We start from the raw sequence: 21,196 nt of genomic DNA, 5'->3' as shown, positions 1-21,196 counted from the left end.
CGTTTGTTCTCCAGCTTCATGGGAAGACATATTTCAGACTAGAGCACTACCTCCCTGCCTCAGTCCTGGACAAAATTGACCAAAGCTCAATTAAAGAGGACCTTCCCAAGCTGCACAGCACTTACTATGGAGCCACAGAGGAGGAGGCTGAGTTTGAGTTCCTGAAGGTGAATTACATAATCTTTCATTGGCTCTAAGCAATTCTTTGCTTGCTGAGTGAGTGTGAGCATGTGTTTCTTTGCCTGAGCATGAGCGCAAGCTTAGCTGCAACTCCGATATGCTGCTGGCCAGCTTTGTCTCTAAACCCATCCCAAAATTGGATGTTATATTTTTCGTCTAAGAGGTTTTACTCTAGTATGTGTTAATATGTGTTAATGGAATATAGCTCTAAAAAAAAAAAAAAAAAAAAAAAAAAGCTATCAACAGGACTATTGTGTGACATTGTCAAAGTCTTGGGGAGGCCTGAAACGAATTTCCTGGCTTGGTTTTACCAGCTTGCTTTTTTTTTTTTTTTTTATTTGAAGGTAAGCCAGCGGCTGACTGAGTATGGCGTACACTTCCACCGTGTACTGCCAGAGAAGAGGTCACTGACAGGAATTATGCTGGGTGTCTACGCCAAGGGTGTTCTCATCTTTGAGGTCCTGAATGGAAACAGAACTCCAGTGCTGAGGTTCCCCTGGAGAGAAACAAAGAAGATCTCCTTCTCTGTAATTTGTCAATTCATACATAACTGCCTACTGTTTTTACAATCTAGTCTCTGTAAAATTCCTGTATATTCCTCACCATGTGCATGTGTGTGCTCATATTACAGAAAAAGAAAATCTGCCTCCAAAACACTTCAGATGGGATCAAGCATCTGTTCCAAACCTCCAGTCAGAAGACGTGCCAGTACCTGCTGAACCTTTGTTCAGCCCAACACAAGTTTCATCTGCATATGAAGGCGAGGCAGAGCAACCAAGAGAGCCAGGACCTTGGTGAGAGAATCATTGAGTATTTGGTCACTGGGATATGACTAAAAGTGGGTCATCCAATCAGATAATTAGTTTATAGTAGACATAAACAGTGTTAGTAATGAGTTTAAACAATGTTTGTTCAATCATTGATGAAAGCTGGTATAATATGACGTTGTTCTCTCCATAGAGAACTCCCCTATGGCCAACCTGCGCTCCTCATCAGGCCCAGAAGGAATTGGCAGAGCAGTGAGCGTGAACAGCCTTGCCCCCAGCTCGACGGGCTCTCGCTCTGAGGTGGACCACCTGAAGAGGATTTCCTATTCTGAGGTGGCTCTCAACAAGGCCCTTCCCGGTCTGCACCAATTCCCAGCCGGCACTGACACGTCTTACCCTGGGTATGTTCCTAAACCGAACCCCAGGCTACTGAGCCGCTCCCACCACAACCTGGGCCAGCTGCCCGAGTCACCTGAGCATCGGGCGCCATCCTACAGCACCCAGTCCCAGAGTGGAGTCCCACGGACCCAGCTGCTGGCCTCACACCAACGTGCCAGTTCTGACACCAACCCAATCACAGCGATCCAGCAGCAGGAGACGTGAGTGTCTCCAACAGATCATGTTTTTTTAGGATTATGTTAATGCTGCTTTTCCACACAAGTATTTCAAAAGCTAAGAGGATTCACTAATGTAATTGCCTGTTGATTACTAATGCACTATTCTGGATGTTTCATAGTGCCAACCTTTCCCCCAGTTCAGATTTGGCCACATCCTTTCTTCTATCTTTTGTCCTTCTATCCTTCATTGTTAATAATTTAGAAAATAACAGATCTGTGTTTTCCTGTTCTGATTGTGGAGGTAATTGTCCCCCTGTCCTCTCTTTTTTTTTTTTTTTTTTTTTTTGGACACTGTGGGACATGGCAGTGCACTTTGGAGTCCTGAGAGGCTTATGAAGGACTTGGACACTTCCCCATGCGCAGAGATGGGCAACGCTTATGTCGTAGGTCAGGACAACTTTTTGTAACTACATCTTTGTCTCAGCTGATCAATGACAGTTTTTTTTTACGGCCTTAAGTAGACAGTGGAATGCAGCAGTGACTCTTCATGTGCGAACTTCACTTTATTATATTGAAATTAAGATCAGTATTCTATTTCGCTGTGTGTGTGTGTGTGTGTGTGTGTGTGTGTGTGTGTGTGTGTAGGGGTGAGCATGCACAGCTCTGAACTGCCCTCAACCCCTGCTTCTTTGACAGGCAATGGTATGTGATTTGATTTATATCCCTATTTAACACACACACTTAAGTCATTTTTCATGCCCTTTCGAACACAAAGGCTTTTTGATCATTCCAATTCATGACTTTTGCACCAACACCCAGACGACCAACACCAGAAGACCATTTTAAACTGCTTTCTCTAAACTGCTGCCTTTTAAACCCAGACCCAGTGGGATGTAGACCAATGATGTATAGCTATGCTTCAGCCTAATCCCCTTGATCCCCTTGTGTAACCGATTCGCCAGGCCTGATTGTGTTGCGTTGTCTGCTCTGTTGCTTGCCAGTTGTTAAACAAGTGGAGTGATGCCTGTCATGCTGATGGGACAGAAAATAATTCAGTGTGTAACTGCATAGCCTGCTTTTTGACTGAACTAATGCTCTCACTGGCTCATGCGCTTAAAGTCTACATTTTAATTTCCAGCAATGTGTTTTTTCTTTGTGTATTTGTAGTCACAGGCAATCAGTATTCAGATCCAGGGCTATAGGTATACTTTATGTAGCCTGTAATTATTCTTAAAATGTAATCTTTTACATAATAAAAGGTTATAGTGCTGTTTATCACTTGCAGAACCACAAATGTCACTGGATGAACACGTCCCTTTATACTTTATACTAAAGCCAAAGATGGCTTCAAATGTGTGTTGTTTCCCTTTTGGACTTGTAGATTCCCTGAAAAAAAGGCTGAATGCCCTACCTTCACCAGAGCGGGAGATTGTGAACATAAATCTTAAAAAGGACGTGAAGTATGGCCTGGGTGAGTACCCCCCCTAAACACACACACACACACACACACACACACACCCCTGCTGTTTACTCGGATGCAATGATGTATGTCAAGGCCAGAGAGAGTGTTATCTGGGCCAGAGCAGACGCCTCTCACTGTGACATTCATTGGAAAGAATGGGGAGAGAGGGGGGAAAGACTAGTGCTGATAACATGCAGAGCTGCAGCTCACCCATTTATGCAGTGATTTAATGAATCATGCAGGCTGGAGGAGAGAGCACTTTTACATTCTTACCAGCTTTTCCTTTGATAAAGGTTTATAGCGGTAAAGACTTGGAGCCATTTATCATTGTTCTGGTTGACTGTGTGACCAGTGTTGGGCCATTGTAATGCATTTTAGGTTTCTCCGCATATGCTTTTAAGCCAAATGACATTTGTGTGTGCAACTGCAGGCTTTCAGATTGTTGGTGGAGAGAGTTCAGGGCGGATGGACCTCGGCACTCTTGTCAGCTCCATAACACCCGGAGGTCCTGCTGATATTAATGGCTGCCTCAAGCCAGGTCTGTTATGGTAGTTTTCGGGACTACTTTTCATCGGGAAAAAATTGTAATTGTAATTCATTTGATTTTGTAACAAGAATCTCTGTTTGATTTGGGGGGAAAATGGGGCCTTGACATCTATTTTTGGGCAATATGGTTATAATAATAGTAATGGTAGAAGTGTAATTTATTCTTGACATAACCATTCAAATATTTCCCTCAGGAGACCGTCTGATCTCTGTAAATGGGATGAATCTGGATGGACTTCCTCACGAGGCCGTGGTGGAGATCCTGCAGAATGCTCTTGATGATGTCAACATTGTCATCTCTCAACCCAAAGAAAGGCTGTTTGATGGTGATTTTGGACAAAAATCATTAATTAATTCACTAATGCAGTATGGAAATTTGTGAATAAAATGCTTACATTTTGACTAACTTAAAAATATTGTGCTGCTCTAGATTCCCTTTCAAGTTTTCCACGACAAAAGCCACCCATGGCCACGCATCCTCAGAAATCTGAGTCTCATTACGAGTCATCCTCAGTTGAGAATGATGAGTCTCCCTGTCCTCCTCCTGCCCTCACAGTGAGCATCTCTGGACCTGCACAGACCAGGCATCCAGGCTGCCTTAATTCACAGGACTCCAAAACAGAGAGTGCCAGCCTGTCCCAGAAACAGCTCAATGGCTTTAACCAAAGCCTACCCTCTAAACCTGCAGCACCTGTCCCAGCTGAACGCACCTTCACCAAGGATCCAGCCCCTCCCGCCCTGCCACCCAAAACCAGGAAAGCCCACAAAATGCCCGAAGTTTCGAAAGAAATTGAAATTTCAGACAGAGGAGACTCTGATATGGATGAGGAGACATACTCGAGTAGCAAAGATAAACAAAAGTTAAAAAAGGTAATGGTGGTTATGTTGAAGTTATTGAAGAAATGAAATGAGTGTTACAGCAAAAGCATGCCAGAAATTGAAATTAGAATCAGAATACAGTATCGTCAGGCTAGAGGTTGTTCTAGATGTTTTGCAGTATTTTGCATGGATCAGTTCCATTATTTGTTCCACAAAAATCAACTCGCATCAAAAATCTGGAACTTCCTTAGCATGATATGAAACCATGTAACCAATGTTAATTTTTATGTTTTCTAACTGACCAGTAATGAGCATAAATGTATGCTACAACAGCACAGTGTGCTCTGGCACTTGAGTGTCTTAAAAGCATCATGGAGGTCTGAAATTTCATAACTCTAGCATGTCATTAAATATAATTTTGCTGTATTTACCACTGTCAGGAGTGTCAAGCATCTGCTTGTATCTTGTATTAATTTATCAAACTGGCATAATAATTTCCCCACATATCTGTATGGTGCTGCTGATGTTGACCAAAGTGTCATTGGCAAATTCGTTTTTTTTTTTTTTTTTTCATGTAGAATGTGTAAGCTCCATGCTCACTGTTTTTTAATGAATTAATTGCTTTAGGATAACTGGCTCTCATAAATTCAGTCCAAACCTTTATATGTACAACAGTTAGATTTGCCTGTGAATCCAATGCTCGTTGTTTCTTTTGACTGGTTGCATTTTGAATGCAATGGAGTAACTGCATGAAGATCCCATATATGTCATATAAGCATGCTCATCTCTCTTACTCTCACTCTTACCCAGCTCTGCGTCTCCCCTTTGCATGTTTGAGCCTGTGACCTGCAGCTTATTTACACCCCCGTTTTTTCTGTTCACAGGAGTTATCTCCCAACTGCCTCATGGGAAAATTAAGTGGTAATGGTCCAGGGGTCAATAGTCTCCAGCCAGGAGATCTATTTGACGTTGAGCTGTCCAAAAAAGACAGCAGCCTGGGCATAAGTGTCACGGTACTGTTCGGCAAGGTTTTCACTCGCTCTCTTTTTTTCCCCTTTTTTCTCCTAACTCATGGATTTGTGTTTTGTTTCTTTCCTCCCAATTTCCTGCCCTTAGCCCTCACCTGCTTTCTGAAGTTCTGCTCTTCACTTCATTTCGGGGGAAACTCCCCCCTTCACTGTATGCAGATGTTTTCAGGCATTTCGTTTGAAGCATCACTAACGGTAAAACTGACTGCAGTAGGTGCAGTCCACGCTGGTGGAGGAAGAGAAATCCTCGTGCTGTTTTACTCTGCTAATAATGCATGCTTGGATTTCCACCTGAGTGAACCTTTTTCGGTCTCATTGATTTGATGCATGCTGTGTGCCTTTCTGCTTTTATTTAAAGCTTTATTAAAGGCTATCAACTGCACAGTGTAGAACAGGATGACAAAAGCAGGGAGATAATCATTTTGTACTTGCTGGCATTAGGCATAAAAGTTCCCCATTCATTTTGATTTCGTAATACTAGACATTAGACGTAATGGTGTAGAAAGGTAGAATATACCAAAATTGGGGCTCACTGTAGTAATTTCTTTTCTGTTTTAGGGTGGCTCGAACACGACTATTAGACATGGAGGGATATATGTTAAAGGACTTATCCCCAAAGGAGCCGCTGAACTGGATGGAAGGATCAAGAAAGGTGTGGTATCTATTTCCTGCAAATTCTGTAAGGGCTGCTGATTTGGGGATTTCACAACAATGACTCCATTGTACACCCCATTGTACATAGTTAAACGTACAACTGTTATTTTAAGTGGAAGTGAAGTGGTAGTCATTGTGAAACACTGCACAGGGTGTGTGGGCACGGTGCTTTGCTCAGTGGCACTTTGCTCAGTGGCACTTTGGCGGTTCCTGATTCGAACTGGAAACCCTCTGATTGCGGGTCTGTTTCCTTACCCACTAGGCCACCGCTGCCCCTTTAGTATTTAACAACATGCATGCTTCACTGTCATGACCCTGGTATGTGATGTGATGTTGCTTCACTGTGGTAGGTGACCGAGTGGTGGCTGTCAATGGGAAAAGTCTGGAAGGAGTAACTCATAATCAGGCAGTGGAGGCACTAAGAGACACTGGACAAGTAAGATCTTTGCTCCACTGGTATTCTAATGTTACACAAGGTTAGAAATGTGCTTGTGTGACTGATGCAGATTTATTTTGGTTCTCTGAATTAAGCATCATCTCTTGTCTGTTCCCCAGATTGTCCACCTCCTTCTGGAGAGAGGTCAAGCACCTGCTGACAGTGTTCATGCCCCTTTGACCCCTCAGCATACCCCAGAGCAGTCAGATCAAAAGTCCACCCAGGAGAGTTCATCTAAGAAGTCTCCTCTAGAATACAGCTTTGTTGCAGAGGGTGAGTGCTGGCTTAAGATGTTTTTTCCAAATTGTATAGTTCATTTATTAGCAATTCTGCTTGTTTTCTGTTAAAGGTCCCCTAACAAAAAAAATATTTTTTTTTCTTGCTTTTGGTTGCTTCTTGGTTGCTTATGCTATATCTGCAGTCCGAAATTCAGCCATGGTGCAGAATTGCCCCAGGACGCGCTGTTTTTGTGTCTGTTGCTTTAAATGACAATTCAAACACAATTCAACACAATTCACCAGCCACAATTTTTGGTGCATAAAGGAAGTTTTCCCAGAATAAAAAAAATCCTGGATCCTTGTGACTACATAAGCAGACAAATTCCTGAGCTGCCGCTCTCTGAACGGCGAAGCAGAATTTCCAAAGCACTCTTTACACCCATTGCTATTTCTAGCTACTGCAGGACCATAGACAGACTAGGCGAACTCCTATTAATGTGTCTCGTGTCAGGGGACCTTTAATTAATGTAATGTTCTCCATTAACACTTTGATTTGAGTGTTGTGTTCCACATGTTCTTCTACAGATAATGTGTTTGATGTGAGCTTGCTGAAAAACTCCTCTGGACTCGGCTTTAGCTTCAGCCGTGAGGAGAATCTGCCAGGAGAACAGACTGGTTCCAGCTTTGTCCGGGTCAAGAAGCTATTCCCTGGGCAACCAGCTGCTGAGAGTGGCAAGATCAAAGTGGGCGATGTCATCCTCTATGTGAATCAAACTCCTCTCAAGGGACTCTCTCAACATGTATGTTGAAACAGCCCAATGTTAATAATATAGACCACGAGTTCTGAATTCTGTTAACTTTCTACATTCTGTGCTTGGAATATTTTTTAAGAAAAGGAGTACTATGAGACTATGCGGTAAACTTTTACATTTGTGTTCGTGTGTATATATGGTTTTAATGATTTTGATGAAGGAATGGCATTTAGTCAGGATACCAGCATAACAAGGAAAAATAAACAGTTTGACTGAGACTATTATTGCCGTGTTTACATTTGGAACCTATCTCAGAACCGTTGTTTTACACTGACTTGCCACATTCATCACCATGTGCCAAACCTCCTCTCAGGAGGTGATATCAGCCTTAAGAGGAACTGGACAGGAGGTCACACTTCTTCTCTGTAGACCAGATCCTGGGGTTTTGCCGGACATTGACCCAACCCTTGTGGTGAGAGAAACATCAAACATTTTCCCTCTAGCTATGTACCAATTAGCCACGCCATCAAAAGTCTATCAATATTAAATCAATCAGTTTGCATTTTTTGAGATTGATTTAATTCCCTGTTTTCACTTTAATAAGTCACATATACCTGTTTGGTATCCAGATAGAGGTGGTGGAATAATATTTTTGCTTATTTTTATTTACATTTACTTCAGTGTAGTGGTCAGATTTAAATACTACTTTTTTAATGTATTTATTTACAAATTGATGAATTAATTTATTTGGTGATTTATTTTCTACACTTCTCAGACACCCATGTCCTCTCCTCGTAAGGAGGTCCAGGCCTATCCCAGGAGTATCTCTCCAGCCACAGCAGATAGCCACCACCGGGGCCCTGTGGAGGAAGCTCTGGAGAGACTCTTGATGAAATCTCCCAGCCGCCGGGACAGCTACAGTGATACCACAGATGAGGATGATGAGGAGGTGGAGGGGGCCTTTAGCCCAGCCCAAGAGCATACCAGTCACACCCGGGACCAGAGCATCTACCAACCCCCCAGCAACAGCCTTGCACTGAGGCATAACAGCCACAGCGAGATCCCCTGTGGGCTGGATGACACTGTTCACTCAGCCTACTACTCTCCAGACCAGTCTCTCAGCAGGACAGATTTAAACAGAAGGTACGGCTTTGCTGTCAATCTAGAAAATAATTCCTTTACAGCCAATGACTTGATCATTTGTATATCCATTTGTATTGTCCTTTCTTAGTTTTTTCTTTCTTTTTTTAATTTGTTTTATTTTATTTTTTTTACATCAGATACGGTCTTAATCCATAGGACTGCCCATTTATCAGGGATATCAAATTATGAAAATGTTGAGATGAAAATGTTTTAAAAGGTTGAGTTGGCCATTTGAGTTGTAAATAACCTCTAAAATCCACAGCATTCAGGCAATCATCATGTCTATTTTTATCACCCAGGTGTGTTTCAGCATCCCCTCCAACTGTGGAGATGGAGGTAAAACATCAGGTTTCTTCTCCTGAAGAGAGAAGCTCCAGCCCTCCACCACTGCCTAACCCCAGGAACACAAACTTCCTTGACAACAGCCATGATATGGAGTTTGTGCCTGTAAGAAGGTTTATAGTAGTGTTTTTGCACTTAGTTTTGAGAGAGACAAATATAAAGATATAAAGATTTAAAAGTGACTACAGTTCATGTCTAAATGGAGACCCATCTTCTCACAGGAAGTTGAGCTGAAGGTCTCCCTTGTCAAATCAGAGAAAGGAAGCTTGGGATTCACTCTGACCAAAGGAAATGACCTCAGCTGCTACATCCATGATATCATTCAAGACCCTGCAAAAGGGGATGGCCGTCTGCGACCTGGAGATCGCATGATAATGGTACAGGCTCAGCTCACTGCACTCTGTGTACATTAGAACTGTGTACAGTTCTCCATGACTACTGATTGCCTTAACTGGGAAATTGGTGTAAACTGGGTCTAGTTAGTACTCACAGACTGAGAAGGTGCATCGGTCCTATGTGCGGTTGTTAACGAACGAATGTTCTTGTTTTTTTCTGGTTCCTCCTAAGGTGAATAATACTGACGTGTCCAACATGGGACACACTGAAGTCGTGAACTTGGTCCGTGCTGCACCCAGAGTGGTTGACCTGGTGGTTGGAAGGGTTCTGGAAGCTCCCAAACCCCCATTTGACGCACATATGTTGCCTGACATTGCATTCCAGTGCCAGGAAGAGTCATTGGGTAATCATGCTTATTGTAGTGATTTAAACAGATTTGCACAATGTTGCTAGTGTTTGTGGTTATCGCTGAGGATTGAACAGTCACATGCTATCATGATTATGTACGGCGTAAACAAAGCATGGCCCTCCCTCATGGCCAGAGTTGACGTTTCAGCTGATATGGGACACAACAATAGTGACCTAAAGAAAGCATCTCTGTTTTGATGGGATACGAGACACAAAGTCCCTCACTATATTTTTTTGGTGTTTGTAGGACTGGTGCTGGATGGAGGTAGCGACAGCCTGCTGGGTGTGCTCTATGTAAAAGACATTGTGCAGGGCTCAGCAGCCTGTACTGAGGGCAGCTTGAGGATTTTGGACTTGATCCATTATATCAATGGTGCACCTACCCAGGACCTGACACTCAGCGAGAGCCGCAGACTCCTTGAGCTCTCCCTCAGAAACCTCACGCTGAAGGCCACACGGTGAGAGGATAGTGATACGTGGACCATGACTGAGACATGCTATTCATGTAGAAGAGCTTTGTCTTTTATGATAACCCTGAATTAAAAGCTTTTTTAATTTACCGAACCATGAGAAAATTTGAGAAATGGGCTTGCTTTAATGGGTTGCTTTAATGCCAATTAAAATATTGACATTTTGTCTTACAGGAATGGAAAGCCAGTTGTCCCAGTACAAAAAAATATTTCTTACATGAATAACAACATAAGTCCTCGTGTTAACCCTTCAAAGAGTATAAATGGTAAATGCCTAAGAATTTACACCCATCTGTTTCTTGATTTAAAACACAGAAAAGAACTGCAATTCAAACAAAAGCTTTGTAATTTAAGGTTATCTCCATGGCGATCGCAGTGATGGAGAGGTGCTCTGTCCTTCAGAGGTAATTAATCCCATTATCTCATTTGCCTCTGCTTTCTATAGAATGAACCAACCTGTGCATGTTTGAAGTTACTGTACTCAAGAAGACTGCTTAAAATTCTATATTCAGCACGGTCTTCTCTCTATTTTATTGGCATGTGTGTGATGTTTTGAGTCCATCTCCAACTTAATCACGTGAATGACTGTGTTCACTTCAAATTTTAGGAGCAGATTATTCACTTGGAGCTAGAGAAGCCACCCTCAGGAGGTCTTGGCTTCTCTGTGATTGGAGGAGAGAGAGGCATTTTTGTCAAGTCCATCACCCCTGGAGGTATCGCCCACACCTCAGGCCTTCTGCAAGTCGGGGACCGCTTGCTAAAGGTGTGAACAAGTATAAATATTGTGTAACACTTCTGTAAGATAAGGAAACAAAGTGTATGACATTTACTGTTTTGCTGCAGGTGAATGATGAACTGATGACAGGGGTGTCCCATGCAAAAGCAGTTACCACAATTCGAAAGACCTCTGGGTTGGTCCATCTTGTTGTGTCCAGACCACCTGAACAGACTCCTGGCAACTACCTAGGATTAACACCTCTGAACTCGGACAAGTGCAATGGAAAAACTGGTACAATTCAGACTTCCCAGAAGCACTGAATTCCATAAGAATCTCCTACTTTTTTTATTTGTTTGCCATATTTACCTAGTAACAAAACCCTGCTTACAGATGTAAGTGAGGAGAGTGGCATGAAGACCAAACTCTACAGTCCACCAGACTATCAGAGCTCAAGCAACCCCCGAGTTCCCCCAGAGTTACCGCCCATAGGTACATGTTGCATCTGACTAATTTTTTAAAAGAAAAACTTTGATTAGGAAACAAACTTAGATTAAAAAACTCTCATCCTATGTGTAACAATGAAATAGTAATGTGTTATAAAAATAGAAAAAACATTTAATTCACTTAATTCAGTCATTTCACAGAAACAAAACAGGCTAATTATGAAACACAACCTAACATAACAGTCTAGTTGCAGCTTGCATAGATCAAATACACAAAGCAATTGCCCTTTGTCACTTCTTTGCTGTGTTTGATCTTCCATAGATTATGATGTGGGCTCTCTGGAGAGAGAGAAGGCAGCAGATGGAAATGCTGACCTGTCAGAGGACACAGACTGTGATGGCTCCTCTCTGCCTGAAGACTCTCCAGAGGTACAGTGCTTTCTTTGAAATGACATGCTAGATTGTGTTTAGACATATGTCCAGACATTATTAGTTAGCATGGCTAAGATAAATAGATCTCGAGATGAACCTAACCCACACCCATTATTTTGTGTGCTTTGGCAACGTTTCTGTAATTCTGTGTTTTTTGTTTGGTTTGCTCAGACCTCCAGGAAAGGTGAATGGAAGGAGGTGAACGTTGATAGTCCACAGCATGAGAGGTAAAGGCTGATCATTAGACATCACTTGTGGTTTCTAATTTACATTTCAAATTTTTTCTCCTCTAGCTACCTACAGACATCCAACAGTCCACTGGAGGAGGATGAGATCACATGGGGCAGTGATGAACTACCCATAGAGAATATCAATTCTAAATTTACTGATGGTGAGTTTATGAAAGTATTCCAGCAATCTAAATTCACAGTCTCAGACCATGACTTGGCACACATGTCAGACTCGGCCACATTATTTAGATCTTTGTAATACTTTGTTTCAGATGGACCAATCATTACTGAGGAAGAGCTGACCTCCCTGCCTCTAGTGAAGGTAGTTCCTGAAGGTCAATATACAGGACCCAAACTCAACACAGTGGTGAGGATGATGCGTGGTCTGCTCGAGCAGAAGGTCCCCCTACAGGAATTTGAGGTAGAGTTCCTCTAGACTCATGTAGTGGCAGTACATACATTTTACCAATATGCATTGTCAATTTAAAACCGGGCTTTTACATTTTTTAAATTTGTCACATTTTAGAACTTGTTGTGTGACCAAACAAAAAAATAAATTGCACAACTCTGCATCATCTAAAACTTTTTTTTTCCCCATCAGAATCTACAGAATTTACAGCCATTGGATGATTGTTTGATAGGACAGACAAAAGAAAACAAAAAGAAAAACCGTTACAAAAACATTGTGCCTTGTAAGTAAAAGTATATATCAAATATTTAAATTATTTAAATTAAATTTGCTCTGATACTTTTTTTTCCTCCCCCCTCCCCAAAATATTAGTTGACACTACTCGGGTCATTTTGGGTATAGATGGAGGATACATCAATGCCAACTTCATCAAAATGCCTGTGAAAGATGAGGTGTTCAAGTACATTGCATGCCAAGGACCCTTACCTACCACTCTTGGTGACTTTTGGCAAATGGTTTGGGAGCAGAAATCTAATGTAATTGCCATGATGACCCAGGAAGTAGAAGGAGGAAAGGTCAAATGTCAAAGGTACTGGCCTGACAGGCCAAGGACAGCAGAGATGGTGGACAACAGACTTCAGATCACTCTGGTCAAGGATCAGCATTTGGACAACTTTGTTATTCGACTCATTGAGGTGAAGGATATCCAGGTAACTGCTCCTGCTCTATTTTTGCTGTAATGTCACTGTGTGATCTTCTGTCAAAGAATATCTAATCTGGTGTCCAACCCATCCCTCCAGACCAATGAGATTCAGCGAGTGACACACTTAAACTACACTGGCTGGCCAGACCACGGAACTCCAACTCAACCAGAACAGCTGCTCACCTTCATTTCCTACATGAGGCACATCCACCAGTCAGGGCCCATTATCACCCACTGCAGTGCAGGAATTGGTCGATCAGGTACCCTCATCTGCATAGATGTGGTGCTGGGTCTCATCAGCAAAGATGCAGATGTAAGTTGTTAAGTATGTAAGTATGTGCTTAAAGAAGAAATAAACTGCTTAAACTTTTAACTATTAAATGTTTCTTTAGTTTGATATTTCAGATGTGGTTCGTACCATGAGGCTTCAGAGGCAAGGAATGGTTCAAACAGAGGTACGTTTAAATTAATTTTAGTGAGGGCAAGGTATAATGTTATCATAAAGCAGCTATCCTTGTAGTCATATATTCCAATATTTTTTATCATTCAATACAATGAACATTTTAATAATGGCTAGTATTTTAACTTTTTTTTTTTTTTTTTTTTTCTCTCTCTACCCCTCCTACAGGAACAATACATTTTTTGCTATCAGGTCATTTTGTATGTGCTCAGATGTCTTCAGGCAGAGGAGAAAATCTCGGGCTAGAGATTGGATTTCTGTAGAAGATTGAGTACAACATTGTAAGAAGACAGATCAAGTTTATATTTTGCCTTACAACATTGACAGCTTTTTGCAACATGATATTTAGAGAATTATGTAAATATATATATATTGCCTGAGTTCTCTTCCTTTGGCTGCTATTACTTTTAAGACACAATAAACTATATTTTTAATGTTACATTTTTGGTGGGGATAAAGTGCTTTTTTTATATAGATTCATGCTAATTGTGGATTTAAATATATGGATTTATGGAATTGAATTCCAATTTTATGTGGAACAAATTAATTTTCTATTTTAAACTATATAATGCTGGAGTTGCCTTGACCGAATACAATTACAGTATTTTCTTTGTAAAATCTTAAATTAATCGTTGAATGCCAGAGGTAATAAATTCATTGTATATATTTATCTCTTGAAAATTGTTGATATATTTTAAAATGTTACATACTGGACTATTTGCAAATTGTAAATAAAAAGAGTATCTTGCGTAACCTTTGTTTTGTGAAGGTGTTTGAAATGTTAATCCACCTTAAAAGGCATGCATTTAAATTTGAGTAAAATTTGCATCTCATTTCAATTATTTTTGTAAGATTTTAAAGAGTACGTGGAGTGAGGTGTTTGGGTTCATTACAATTAGTGTATGAGGTGTGGAAAATGGAGACAAATAGTGCAACTGGTTCAGCAAGGAAAATCTGCATAATTTTCTTCCAATTTGGTGATGCCATAATTTTGCGTTTTACATAAAAATATTACCTCTGCATGAATAAAATGTAATAAATGGTAATTGCATGCAAATCCACCTTAGTTCAAAATACATGCAGTGTTCATTATCACAGAGGACTTTAATCACATGGCTTTGAAGCAGTGCTCCCCAAATTCCATCAGCATGTTATGTGTGCTACCAGAGGAGCTAACATGCTAGATAAGGTCTAAACAGACATCAAGCTAGGTTATAGAGCTAAACAGCTCCCACACCTGGCCCAGTCTGACCACATCACTGCTGTTTATACCTGCATACATCCCCCTCCACAAATCTACTCCAACTATCACTCGATCCATCACAGGTGGCCTAGCGGTTAAGGAAGAGGCCCCGTAATCAGAAGGTTGCTGGTTCAAATCCTAATCCACTGAGGTGCAGCTGAGCAAAGCACCGTCCGCACACACTGCTCCCTGGGCGCCTGTCATGGCTGCCCACTGCTCACTAAGGGTCATTGGTTAAATGCAGAGGAAAAAATTTCACTGTGTGCACCATGTGCTGTGCTGCTGTGTATCACAAGTGACAATCACTTCACTTTAACCTGGCCTGGGGACGCCTCTCTGCAGCTGCAGGACTGCTTTGACAGGACCAGATGGGACATTTTTGAACATCATGACTTGGAACTCCACACCGAATGTCTACTGTGCTACATCAAGACCTGCATGGCCACTGTCACAGTGGAGAAACGTATGCAGGTCTAGTAACAACAGCAAGCAGGTTTGGTATGGAGTCCAGCACATCACCAACTACAGGACCAGTCATGAAGCTGCTGAGGGTGATGCCTCAATAGCAGGAGCTGAACCACTTTGTTGCCTGCTTTTTTTCTGTGGAACTGCAGAGCTGCTGACTGGGGTCAGCTGGGGGATATTCAACCGGTCATTGCTCCAGGACTGTGTCCCACCCTGTCTGAAATCCTCCACCATAGTCCCGTTACAAAAAAAAAAAAATCATCCATAACCTGCCTGGATGACTATGGGCCAGTACCTGCTTTGAGAGACAGGTCCGGAGGCATGTCATATCAATTTGTTGCAGTCCATGCTACCCTGTCCCACCTGGAGCACCATGCCTCCTCTTTATAGACTTTAGACTGCAATCACTGCAGCAGATTGTGAAGACTGCCGAGGAAATCATTGGCTGTTCTTTACCCTCTCCAGATAAAGTACACACATCATAAAACATCATAAAGGACCCCTCCCATCATGACTGCTGCCATCAGGCAAGAGATACAGGAGCATTAAAACCAGGACAAACAGACTAAACAACAGTTTCTACCCTGGTGCCAGGGCACTTAACATTTAATCTATTTTTCCACCTCCAATTCAATTTCTTCGTCATGTGCAATAAAGTTTCTACTTTATGTGCAATAATTTTGTATCATAGTATTATACTAGTATATGTCTTCTAGCTAGCTTTTTTACACATTGTATTTAAGATACCTCTCCGGCTCAGGGACAGGGCACCTAATTTTGTTGTTCTTGTTACAATGACATAAAGATATTCTGATTTGGACATTCTATTTGCACCTAACAGGTAAAGGTCATTTGGGCAAATGTTCAATTCAAATTTTTCACACATGAAGTACATTTACAGTCAAGCAAATGCTCACTTAATGTGTGATCAATGTGCATGTAATGTTTCAATAAAGCATTATTAATAAATTACTTACTCTATACACAATGAAGTTAATTATTTGTAATGATCAATTGGAACTATGTTGTGAAGGTTTATAATTAAACCATAAACATGCAAGCAGGGTTAATAAAAAAGAAATAAAGGGGCTAAAGGGCATGTTATTCTATTTTTTCTATTTATTTAGTAATGTTTTTGGACAACCAACACATTTGTAATTGCCAGATATGGACATCATGCGGCGCTGCATGCTTCGCCATTGAAACCAGCTCTCACGGTGGGACTATGGGAGTTGTAGTGCTAACATTTCCAAGCGATCTTTTTTTTTTATTATTCGGGTGACACCTATTCTAAAATGAGTACATTTCAATAGGTGCTACACACAGCGGAATCCCTGCTGTAGAGACGCTCTGTTTTTTCAGAACCACTCCGTGAACTGGGAAGTCGTCTTCCGCCTCTGTGACGTCACACCGCAGCCGACTCCGACGTGCTGGAAGTTTGCTGCCAGGTGCCTTTCATGTGCAGCTCGGCCGCGGTCTTCTGGAAGGCTGCGTCGACACGCCGTCTCCTCTTCTCCATAGCCGGCGTCCTGGTGCGGTCATTTCTGGCGCTCCGAGGCCATCCTGCGGAGAGTATCGGGCGACCATGAGCTTCTTGTTGTAAGTCGTCGTGCCATTAACTTCGTGTTTTGTATTATCCTGTATTAGCTTCCATCTTTTTTTTAAAATTCTTTAACCACTATATTTTAAACTGGTGGTATATTCACATTCGCTCCGTTCGCCTCCGTTAAACTAGCCGCAACAATTCTCCATCCTTCCCTGCTCTCAGCTTACGTAAGGAGGTGTTAGCACATCTCTCTGCAGAATAATGAAGTGAACTCCCCGCGTTAGTTCGGGCTTAATTCACCACGTTCCCACTCGGCCAATTCGGCTCCATCCAGCCGCCGGCGGTCCGGCTAGCCGGTTAGCCGCGGTCCGCGTTCGACGTGCCGCGCCTGGTTAGCCGCGACGCTAGTCGGCCCCCCCAGAACTCGTCGTCAGTTCGGTAACGTCGCGTTTAAGTGCGCCATTGTGCGGCGCGCTGCGTTACAGTAACCCGCTCCGGTGGCGCGACCACCTCAGGCTGGGAAACTTTACTACTCCGGGGCCTCGGTGCAACAACGAGCGGCCGAAAAGCGGCACCACAGGCAGCGATCCGAGTTTGCAGGACTGCGCAGAGAGCGACTGACTGAATATGGCACAAGTGCAGACGGTCTCCGCGTTACCAAATGAATTGGAAGGTGCAAATAGGTTGCACAATACTGTTTTATGTGCAAAAGTGCAAGCATAGTATTCAAAAGTATTCAGAAAACAAACGTAATTTCCATTCTAATCCCTCTTTCCTTCTCTCTGTCCCCCTCTCTCTCTGTATTTGTGCATTAGTGGAAACCGTTCGTCCAAAACATTCAAACCGAAGAAGAACATTCCTGAAGGCTCTCACCAGTATGAGCTGCTGAAGCATGCGGAGGCCACGCTGGGCAGTGGGAACCTGCGCATGGCCGTCATGCTGCCGGAGGGAGAGGACCTCAACGAATGGGTGGCAGTCAACAGTAAGTCAACTGGGCCTCGGTTTATCCCAGACTGAACGCTGCTCTGCCTAATGTTGCATGTATCCTTCTGACACGTGCACCGTTTTATGATGCTTAAAATATAGTAACAGACAGATCATGTAGGCCAGTATAACGTTGGTAAAGATTTAAAGGGTAAAATAAATGTAAAGTCTACAGCCCAATGAGACCAAGGCATGTTAATCAACTTTTTTTTCCCCCCTCTGCTTGCTGTTCTCCAGCTTGTGCTGAATTTTAAGCACAGTTTTTTTTTTTTTTTTTTTTTTGTCCCGTCCTCAGCCCCCATCTTTTGTTTGCTTTTTTGCCTTGAGACAAATGGCCTGGAGTCGCAGTCTCGCTCCCCTCCACACTTAACTCCTGATGACCAGAGGGAGGGGGTTGAGATTAGTGGACACACTGTGATTCTCTGCAAATAAAAGAGCAGATTTAATCGTCTTCTTGAATCAGATGGGCTGACTCTAAATCCCAGATGAAATCTCCCTCTCGATGGCTCAGTGTGTGGGAAAATTATACATCACCCAATGCACAAGTGCATTTCTACAGATGTGAAAGTCTAACCTTGCTAACATCCTGACAAACCCACCAGTCAAAAGTCACTTTTAGCAGGCAGGGGTTTAGAAATAGAAGGACGGTCGCTTTGTAAATATAGACTAATGTTGCATGCTTCAGTGGTGGTTTGATTCACCTCAAGCTAAATGAAATCAACTCTCTAGTGAGCTCTAGAAAATGCAAAATGTGTTACTGTCTCAGCACATCTGACTGACCATACTGTCATGTTGGTATTTCTGCCCCCCCCACAAACCCCCCACCCTCAGCGGTGGATTTTTTCAACCAGATAAACATGCTGTACGGCACCATCACAGACTTCTGCACAGAGGACAGTTGCCCCGTCATGTCTGCAGGACCCAAGTTAGTGTGCGCTGATCCGGCGCTCGTTTCCTACACTTGACTAGTTGTTACCCTTTTAAGCTTCTGTGAATTATTTGCTGAATTAGGTCGGTGAGATTTGTTGAATTTATGAATTACACATTTTAGCCACAAGGTGGCTGTATTTAATCGTGCCAAAATGTATGATGACATGTAAACTGGTTAAGTTGCTATGTGTGCCTCAACACATACAGGATTTTACAATAAAGGTGCCAGTTGAAGGGTTTTATTTTAGTGATTAATCTTAAATTTGCGATAGTACTACAGCCAAGAATCTTGCATATGTTTATGATAAAGATAAAAACCACATCTGCTGATTGGTCTATGCAGGATGTACCTCAAAAAGACTAAAAAGGCCGATGTGTTCAAACTGTGATTTGTATTTTGATGTGGACACATACAGCTTTTTAACGTTCTTAATGTTTTTTTCCGTTATAAATAGATATGAGTACCACTGGGCAGATGGGACCAATATTAAAAAGCCCATAAAATGCTCAGCACCCAAGTACATTGACTACCTCATGACTTGGGTCCAGGACCAGCTGGATGATGAGACCCTCTTTCCCTCCAAAATAGGTATGACTTAGTAGTAACATCGCATGACTGCTGTTATTCATATTAACAACACTCAATATTACATACATGATTTTTAGCTTAAAGTGGCTTGTTTTTGTGTATTATTTAGCACAATAACCAAAATGGTCTAACGTTGTTAAAACTTATTGTTCATTCATCTCCTACTCTTTTTCTTTTAACAGGGGTGCCTTTCCCAAAGAACTTTATGTCGGTTGCAAAGACGATCCTAAAACGCCTGTTCAGGGTTTATGCTCACATCTACCACCAGCACTTTGATTCTGTCATGCAGCTACAGGAGGAGGCGCACCTCAACACATCATTTAAACACTTTATCTTCTTTGTTCAGGTAGCACCTTTTTTTTATTATTATTTCATTCATGCATACTCGTACATATTTTTCCACATCTTCCTTCTCTCCCACCAGGAATTTAACTTGATAGACCGGAAGGAGCTGGCTCCCCTTCAGGAGCTGATTGAGAAACTGACAACAAAGGATAGATAGATGGAGAGGAACAAAAGATATTCTCTCTATCTTGCAGCTGGTTCCCTCTGTGGTCTCCTTGTCTTTTGCTTTTTACAGACCTGCTGTCCTGACTTGAGCTCAGTCGCACACAAATGCTACACTACAGTACTTCAGGAGAAGAATAGTAACATCAGAGCATAATGCTGACAAAACTCTTATACAGTGTTTCTCAATCCTGGTCCTGAATGAATGTCTTTAATTAGGGTCAGGTCTTTTTCAATGGCCTAATAATGAGTGTGGCAGGTTATGAAGCCATGTGTGTTTGAAGGAAACTTTCTGGCAAATGTTCCTCCAGGACCAGGGTTGGGAAACACTGGTCTAATAGTAATAAAGGAGTATAGCTTTGCTAACTGGTGTTTTATAGAGATGCCTCATTTACCTGGGGCATAATGTTACCCTATGCTTATAGAATCAGTTTTGAAGACTTTTGTGCCATCAGTGCCCCCTTATATATACACAAATAATATGTATTTTCAGGAGTGTATCACTATGTGGCTGCCATCTCGTGGTGAATTGTTATTACTACATCATGATCGGCAGTGTGGACTGGTTATGCTCAAATGCAGTGAATCAGACAGCAGTTGGATGAGAAATAATTCGTTAGGTATTTCCTATGCAAGAAAGGTTACTATTATTACCCGAGGTCAAATTGCACACTAATGTTATTTGCATCGCCACTGAGCTATTAAACCCTATTTTTAGGGGGATGTTTAATTTCTGTTCTGCTGTATTAAAAATGTCATATTTGACAGGGACAGTCATTCTAGACTTCCATGTAGAAAGGGTTTAGCTGTTATGTAATATAATGATGACTGTTTTTGGTGGCTGTCCTTTTTTTATATTGTTTTTTTTTCCCTAAACAGAATTCTTAATACTTTTTTTCCTCTTAATATGCAAGAGATTAATTCATGAAGAAAGATGAAAAATCTTGGCAGTCCCCCTGACAAGTGATGTTCTTTTTGATAAGCGAGCTGGAGGAATGAAACATACATATTGTGTAGATTTATTTAATTAGCAATGGGTTTAGTTTGTTTTTCTTTCTTGTGAGAAATGAATGTTACCCAATATGATTTTAATTTGTCATATGCAATGATAGTTATACTTTTGGCTGACTCCTGGTCTCATTATACACGTTTTTCTTTTTGGGTTGTGAAGCAGTTTAACCAAGTTGTTATGTGCATATTTGGGACAGTTTTACGAATGCCAAGGCCAGGAACAGTGTAGATATAATAACGTGTTTCTACAAAACCAATTTTGGCCATATATTTTCCTTCGACTGTAAAATAAATAATTTTAAGTAGTGTGTATGTACACATAACCTGCTGTGGCTGACAGATTTTACAATACTTCCTGAATTACAGTGTACATAGGCCTAATAAAGTTTTGACAACATGATGGCTCGG

General features: G+C 41.8%; 2 protein-coding genes and 1 long non-coding RNA gene across 7 annotated transcripts in view; 2 read left to right on the top strand and 1 right to left on the bottom strand.

Annotated features, from left to right (window-relative positions):
- The window catches only part of ptpn13 (protein tyrosine phosphatase non-receptor type 13), a 38,286-nt gene extending 24,020 nt beyond the window's left edge, over window positions 1-14,266 (top strand). The window contains exons 15-49 of one of the 5 annotated variants that reach the window (XM_028972708.1): window positions 15-167; window positions 525-707; window positions 812-974; window positions 1,141-1,546; window positions 1,872-1,951; window positions 2,150-2,206; window positions 2,886-2,975; window positions 3,397-3,504; window positions 3,707-3,838; window positions 3,943-4,382; window positions 5,216-5,554; window positions 5,918-6,011; window positions 6,364-6,449; window positions 6,569-6,722; window positions 7,253-7,467; window positions 7,793-7,891; window positions 8,195-8,562; window positions 8,862-9,009; window positions 9,126-9,281; window positions 9,472-9,643; window positions 9,896-10,106; window positions 10,293-10,384; window positions 10,473-10,522; window positions 10,726-10,881; window positions 10,962-11,127; window positions 11,227-11,325; window positions 11,602-11,708; window positions 11,883-11,938; window positions 12,005-12,102; window positions 12,214-12,362; window positions 12,543-12,633; window positions 12,723-13,060; window positions 13,151-13,366; window positions 13,446-13,508; window positions 13,682-14,266. In XM_028972708.1, the coding sequence (XP_028828541.1) occupies window positions 15-167; window positions 525-707; window positions 812-974; window positions 1,141-1,546; window positions 1,872-1,951; window positions 2,150-2,206; window positions 2,886-2,975; window positions 3,397-3,504; window positions 3,707-3,838; window positions 3,943-4,382; window positions 5,216-5,554; window positions 5,918-6,011; window positions 6,364-6,449; window positions 6,569-6,722; window positions 7,253-7,467; window positions 7,793-7,891; window positions 8,195-8,562; window positions 8,862-9,009; window positions 9,126-9,281; window positions 9,472-9,643; window positions 9,896-10,106; window positions 10,293-10,384; window positions 10,473-10,522; window positions 10,726-10,881; window positions 10,962-11,127; window positions 11,227-11,325; window positions 11,602-11,708; window positions 11,883-11,938; window positions 12,005-12,102; window positions 12,214-12,362; window positions 12,543-12,633; window positions 12,723-13,060; window positions 13,151-13,366; window positions 13,446-13,508; window positions 13,682-13,759 (5,613 nt within the window). In that variant the 3' untranslated portion in view covers window positions 13,760-14,266. Of the gene's footprint in view, window positions 1-14; window positions 168-524; window positions 708-811; window positions 975-1,140; window positions 1,547-1,871; window positions 1,952-2,149; window positions 2,207-2,885; window positions 2,976-3,396; window positions 3,505-3,706; window positions 3,839-3,942; window positions 4,383-5,215; window positions 5,555-5,917; window positions 6,012-6,363; window positions 6,450-6,568; window positions 6,723-7,252; window positions 7,468-7,792; window positions 7,892-8,194; window positions 8,563-8,861; window positions 9,010-9,125; window positions 9,282-9,471; window positions 9,644-9,895; window positions 10,107-10,292; window positions 10,385-10,472; window positions 10,523-10,725; window positions 10,882-10,961; window positions 11,128-11,226; window positions 11,326-11,601; window positions 11,709-11,882; window positions 11,939-12,004; window positions 12,103-12,213; window positions 12,363-12,542; window positions 12,634-12,722; window positions 13,061-13,150; window positions 13,367-13,445; window positions 13,509-13,681 lie in introns of those variants that run through there. The other 4 variants (XM_028972710.1, XM_028972709.1, XM_028972711.1 and 1 more) reach the window with 4 other exon arrangements.
- A 2,031-nt stretch (window positions 14,267-16,297) lies between these two features.
- Window positions 16,298-21,196, bottom strand: part of LOC114785293 (uncharacterized) — a 30,423-nt gene continuing 25,524 nt past the window's right edge. Inside the window, exon 3 of the long non-coding RNA XR_003749040.1 lies at window positions 16,298-16,784. This is a non-coding gene — a long non-coding RNA (uncharacterized LOC114785293). The remainder of the gene's footprint in view (window positions 16,785-21,196) is intronic.
- On the top strand, window positions 16,612-21,190 carry LOC114785292 (MOB kinase activator 1B-like). The gene is made up of 6 exons (XM_028971304.1): window positions 16,612-16,820; window positions 17,583-17,749; window positions 18,583-18,676; window positions 19,137-19,270; window positions 19,453-19,616; window positions 19,695-21,190. Exons 1-6 carry the CDS (start codon window positions 16,807-16,809, stop codon window positions 19,770-19,772), a joined length of 651 nt encoding a protein of 216 aa, XP_028827137.1. The 5' UTR covers window positions 16,612-16,806; the 3' UTR covers window positions 19,773-21,190.

Source organism: Denticeps clupeoides, chromosome 3, assembly GCF_900700375.1.
Source record: "Denticeps clupeoides chromosome 3, fDenClu1.1, whole genome shotgun sequence".
Classification (NCBI taxonomy): domain Eukaryota; kingdom Metazoa; phylum Chordata; class Actinopteri; order Clupeiformes; family Denticipitidae; genus Denticeps; species Denticeps clupeoides.
The sequence above is the reverse complement of the archived record's forward strand: the minus strand, read 5'-3'. Positions and strand labels throughout refer to the sequence as shown.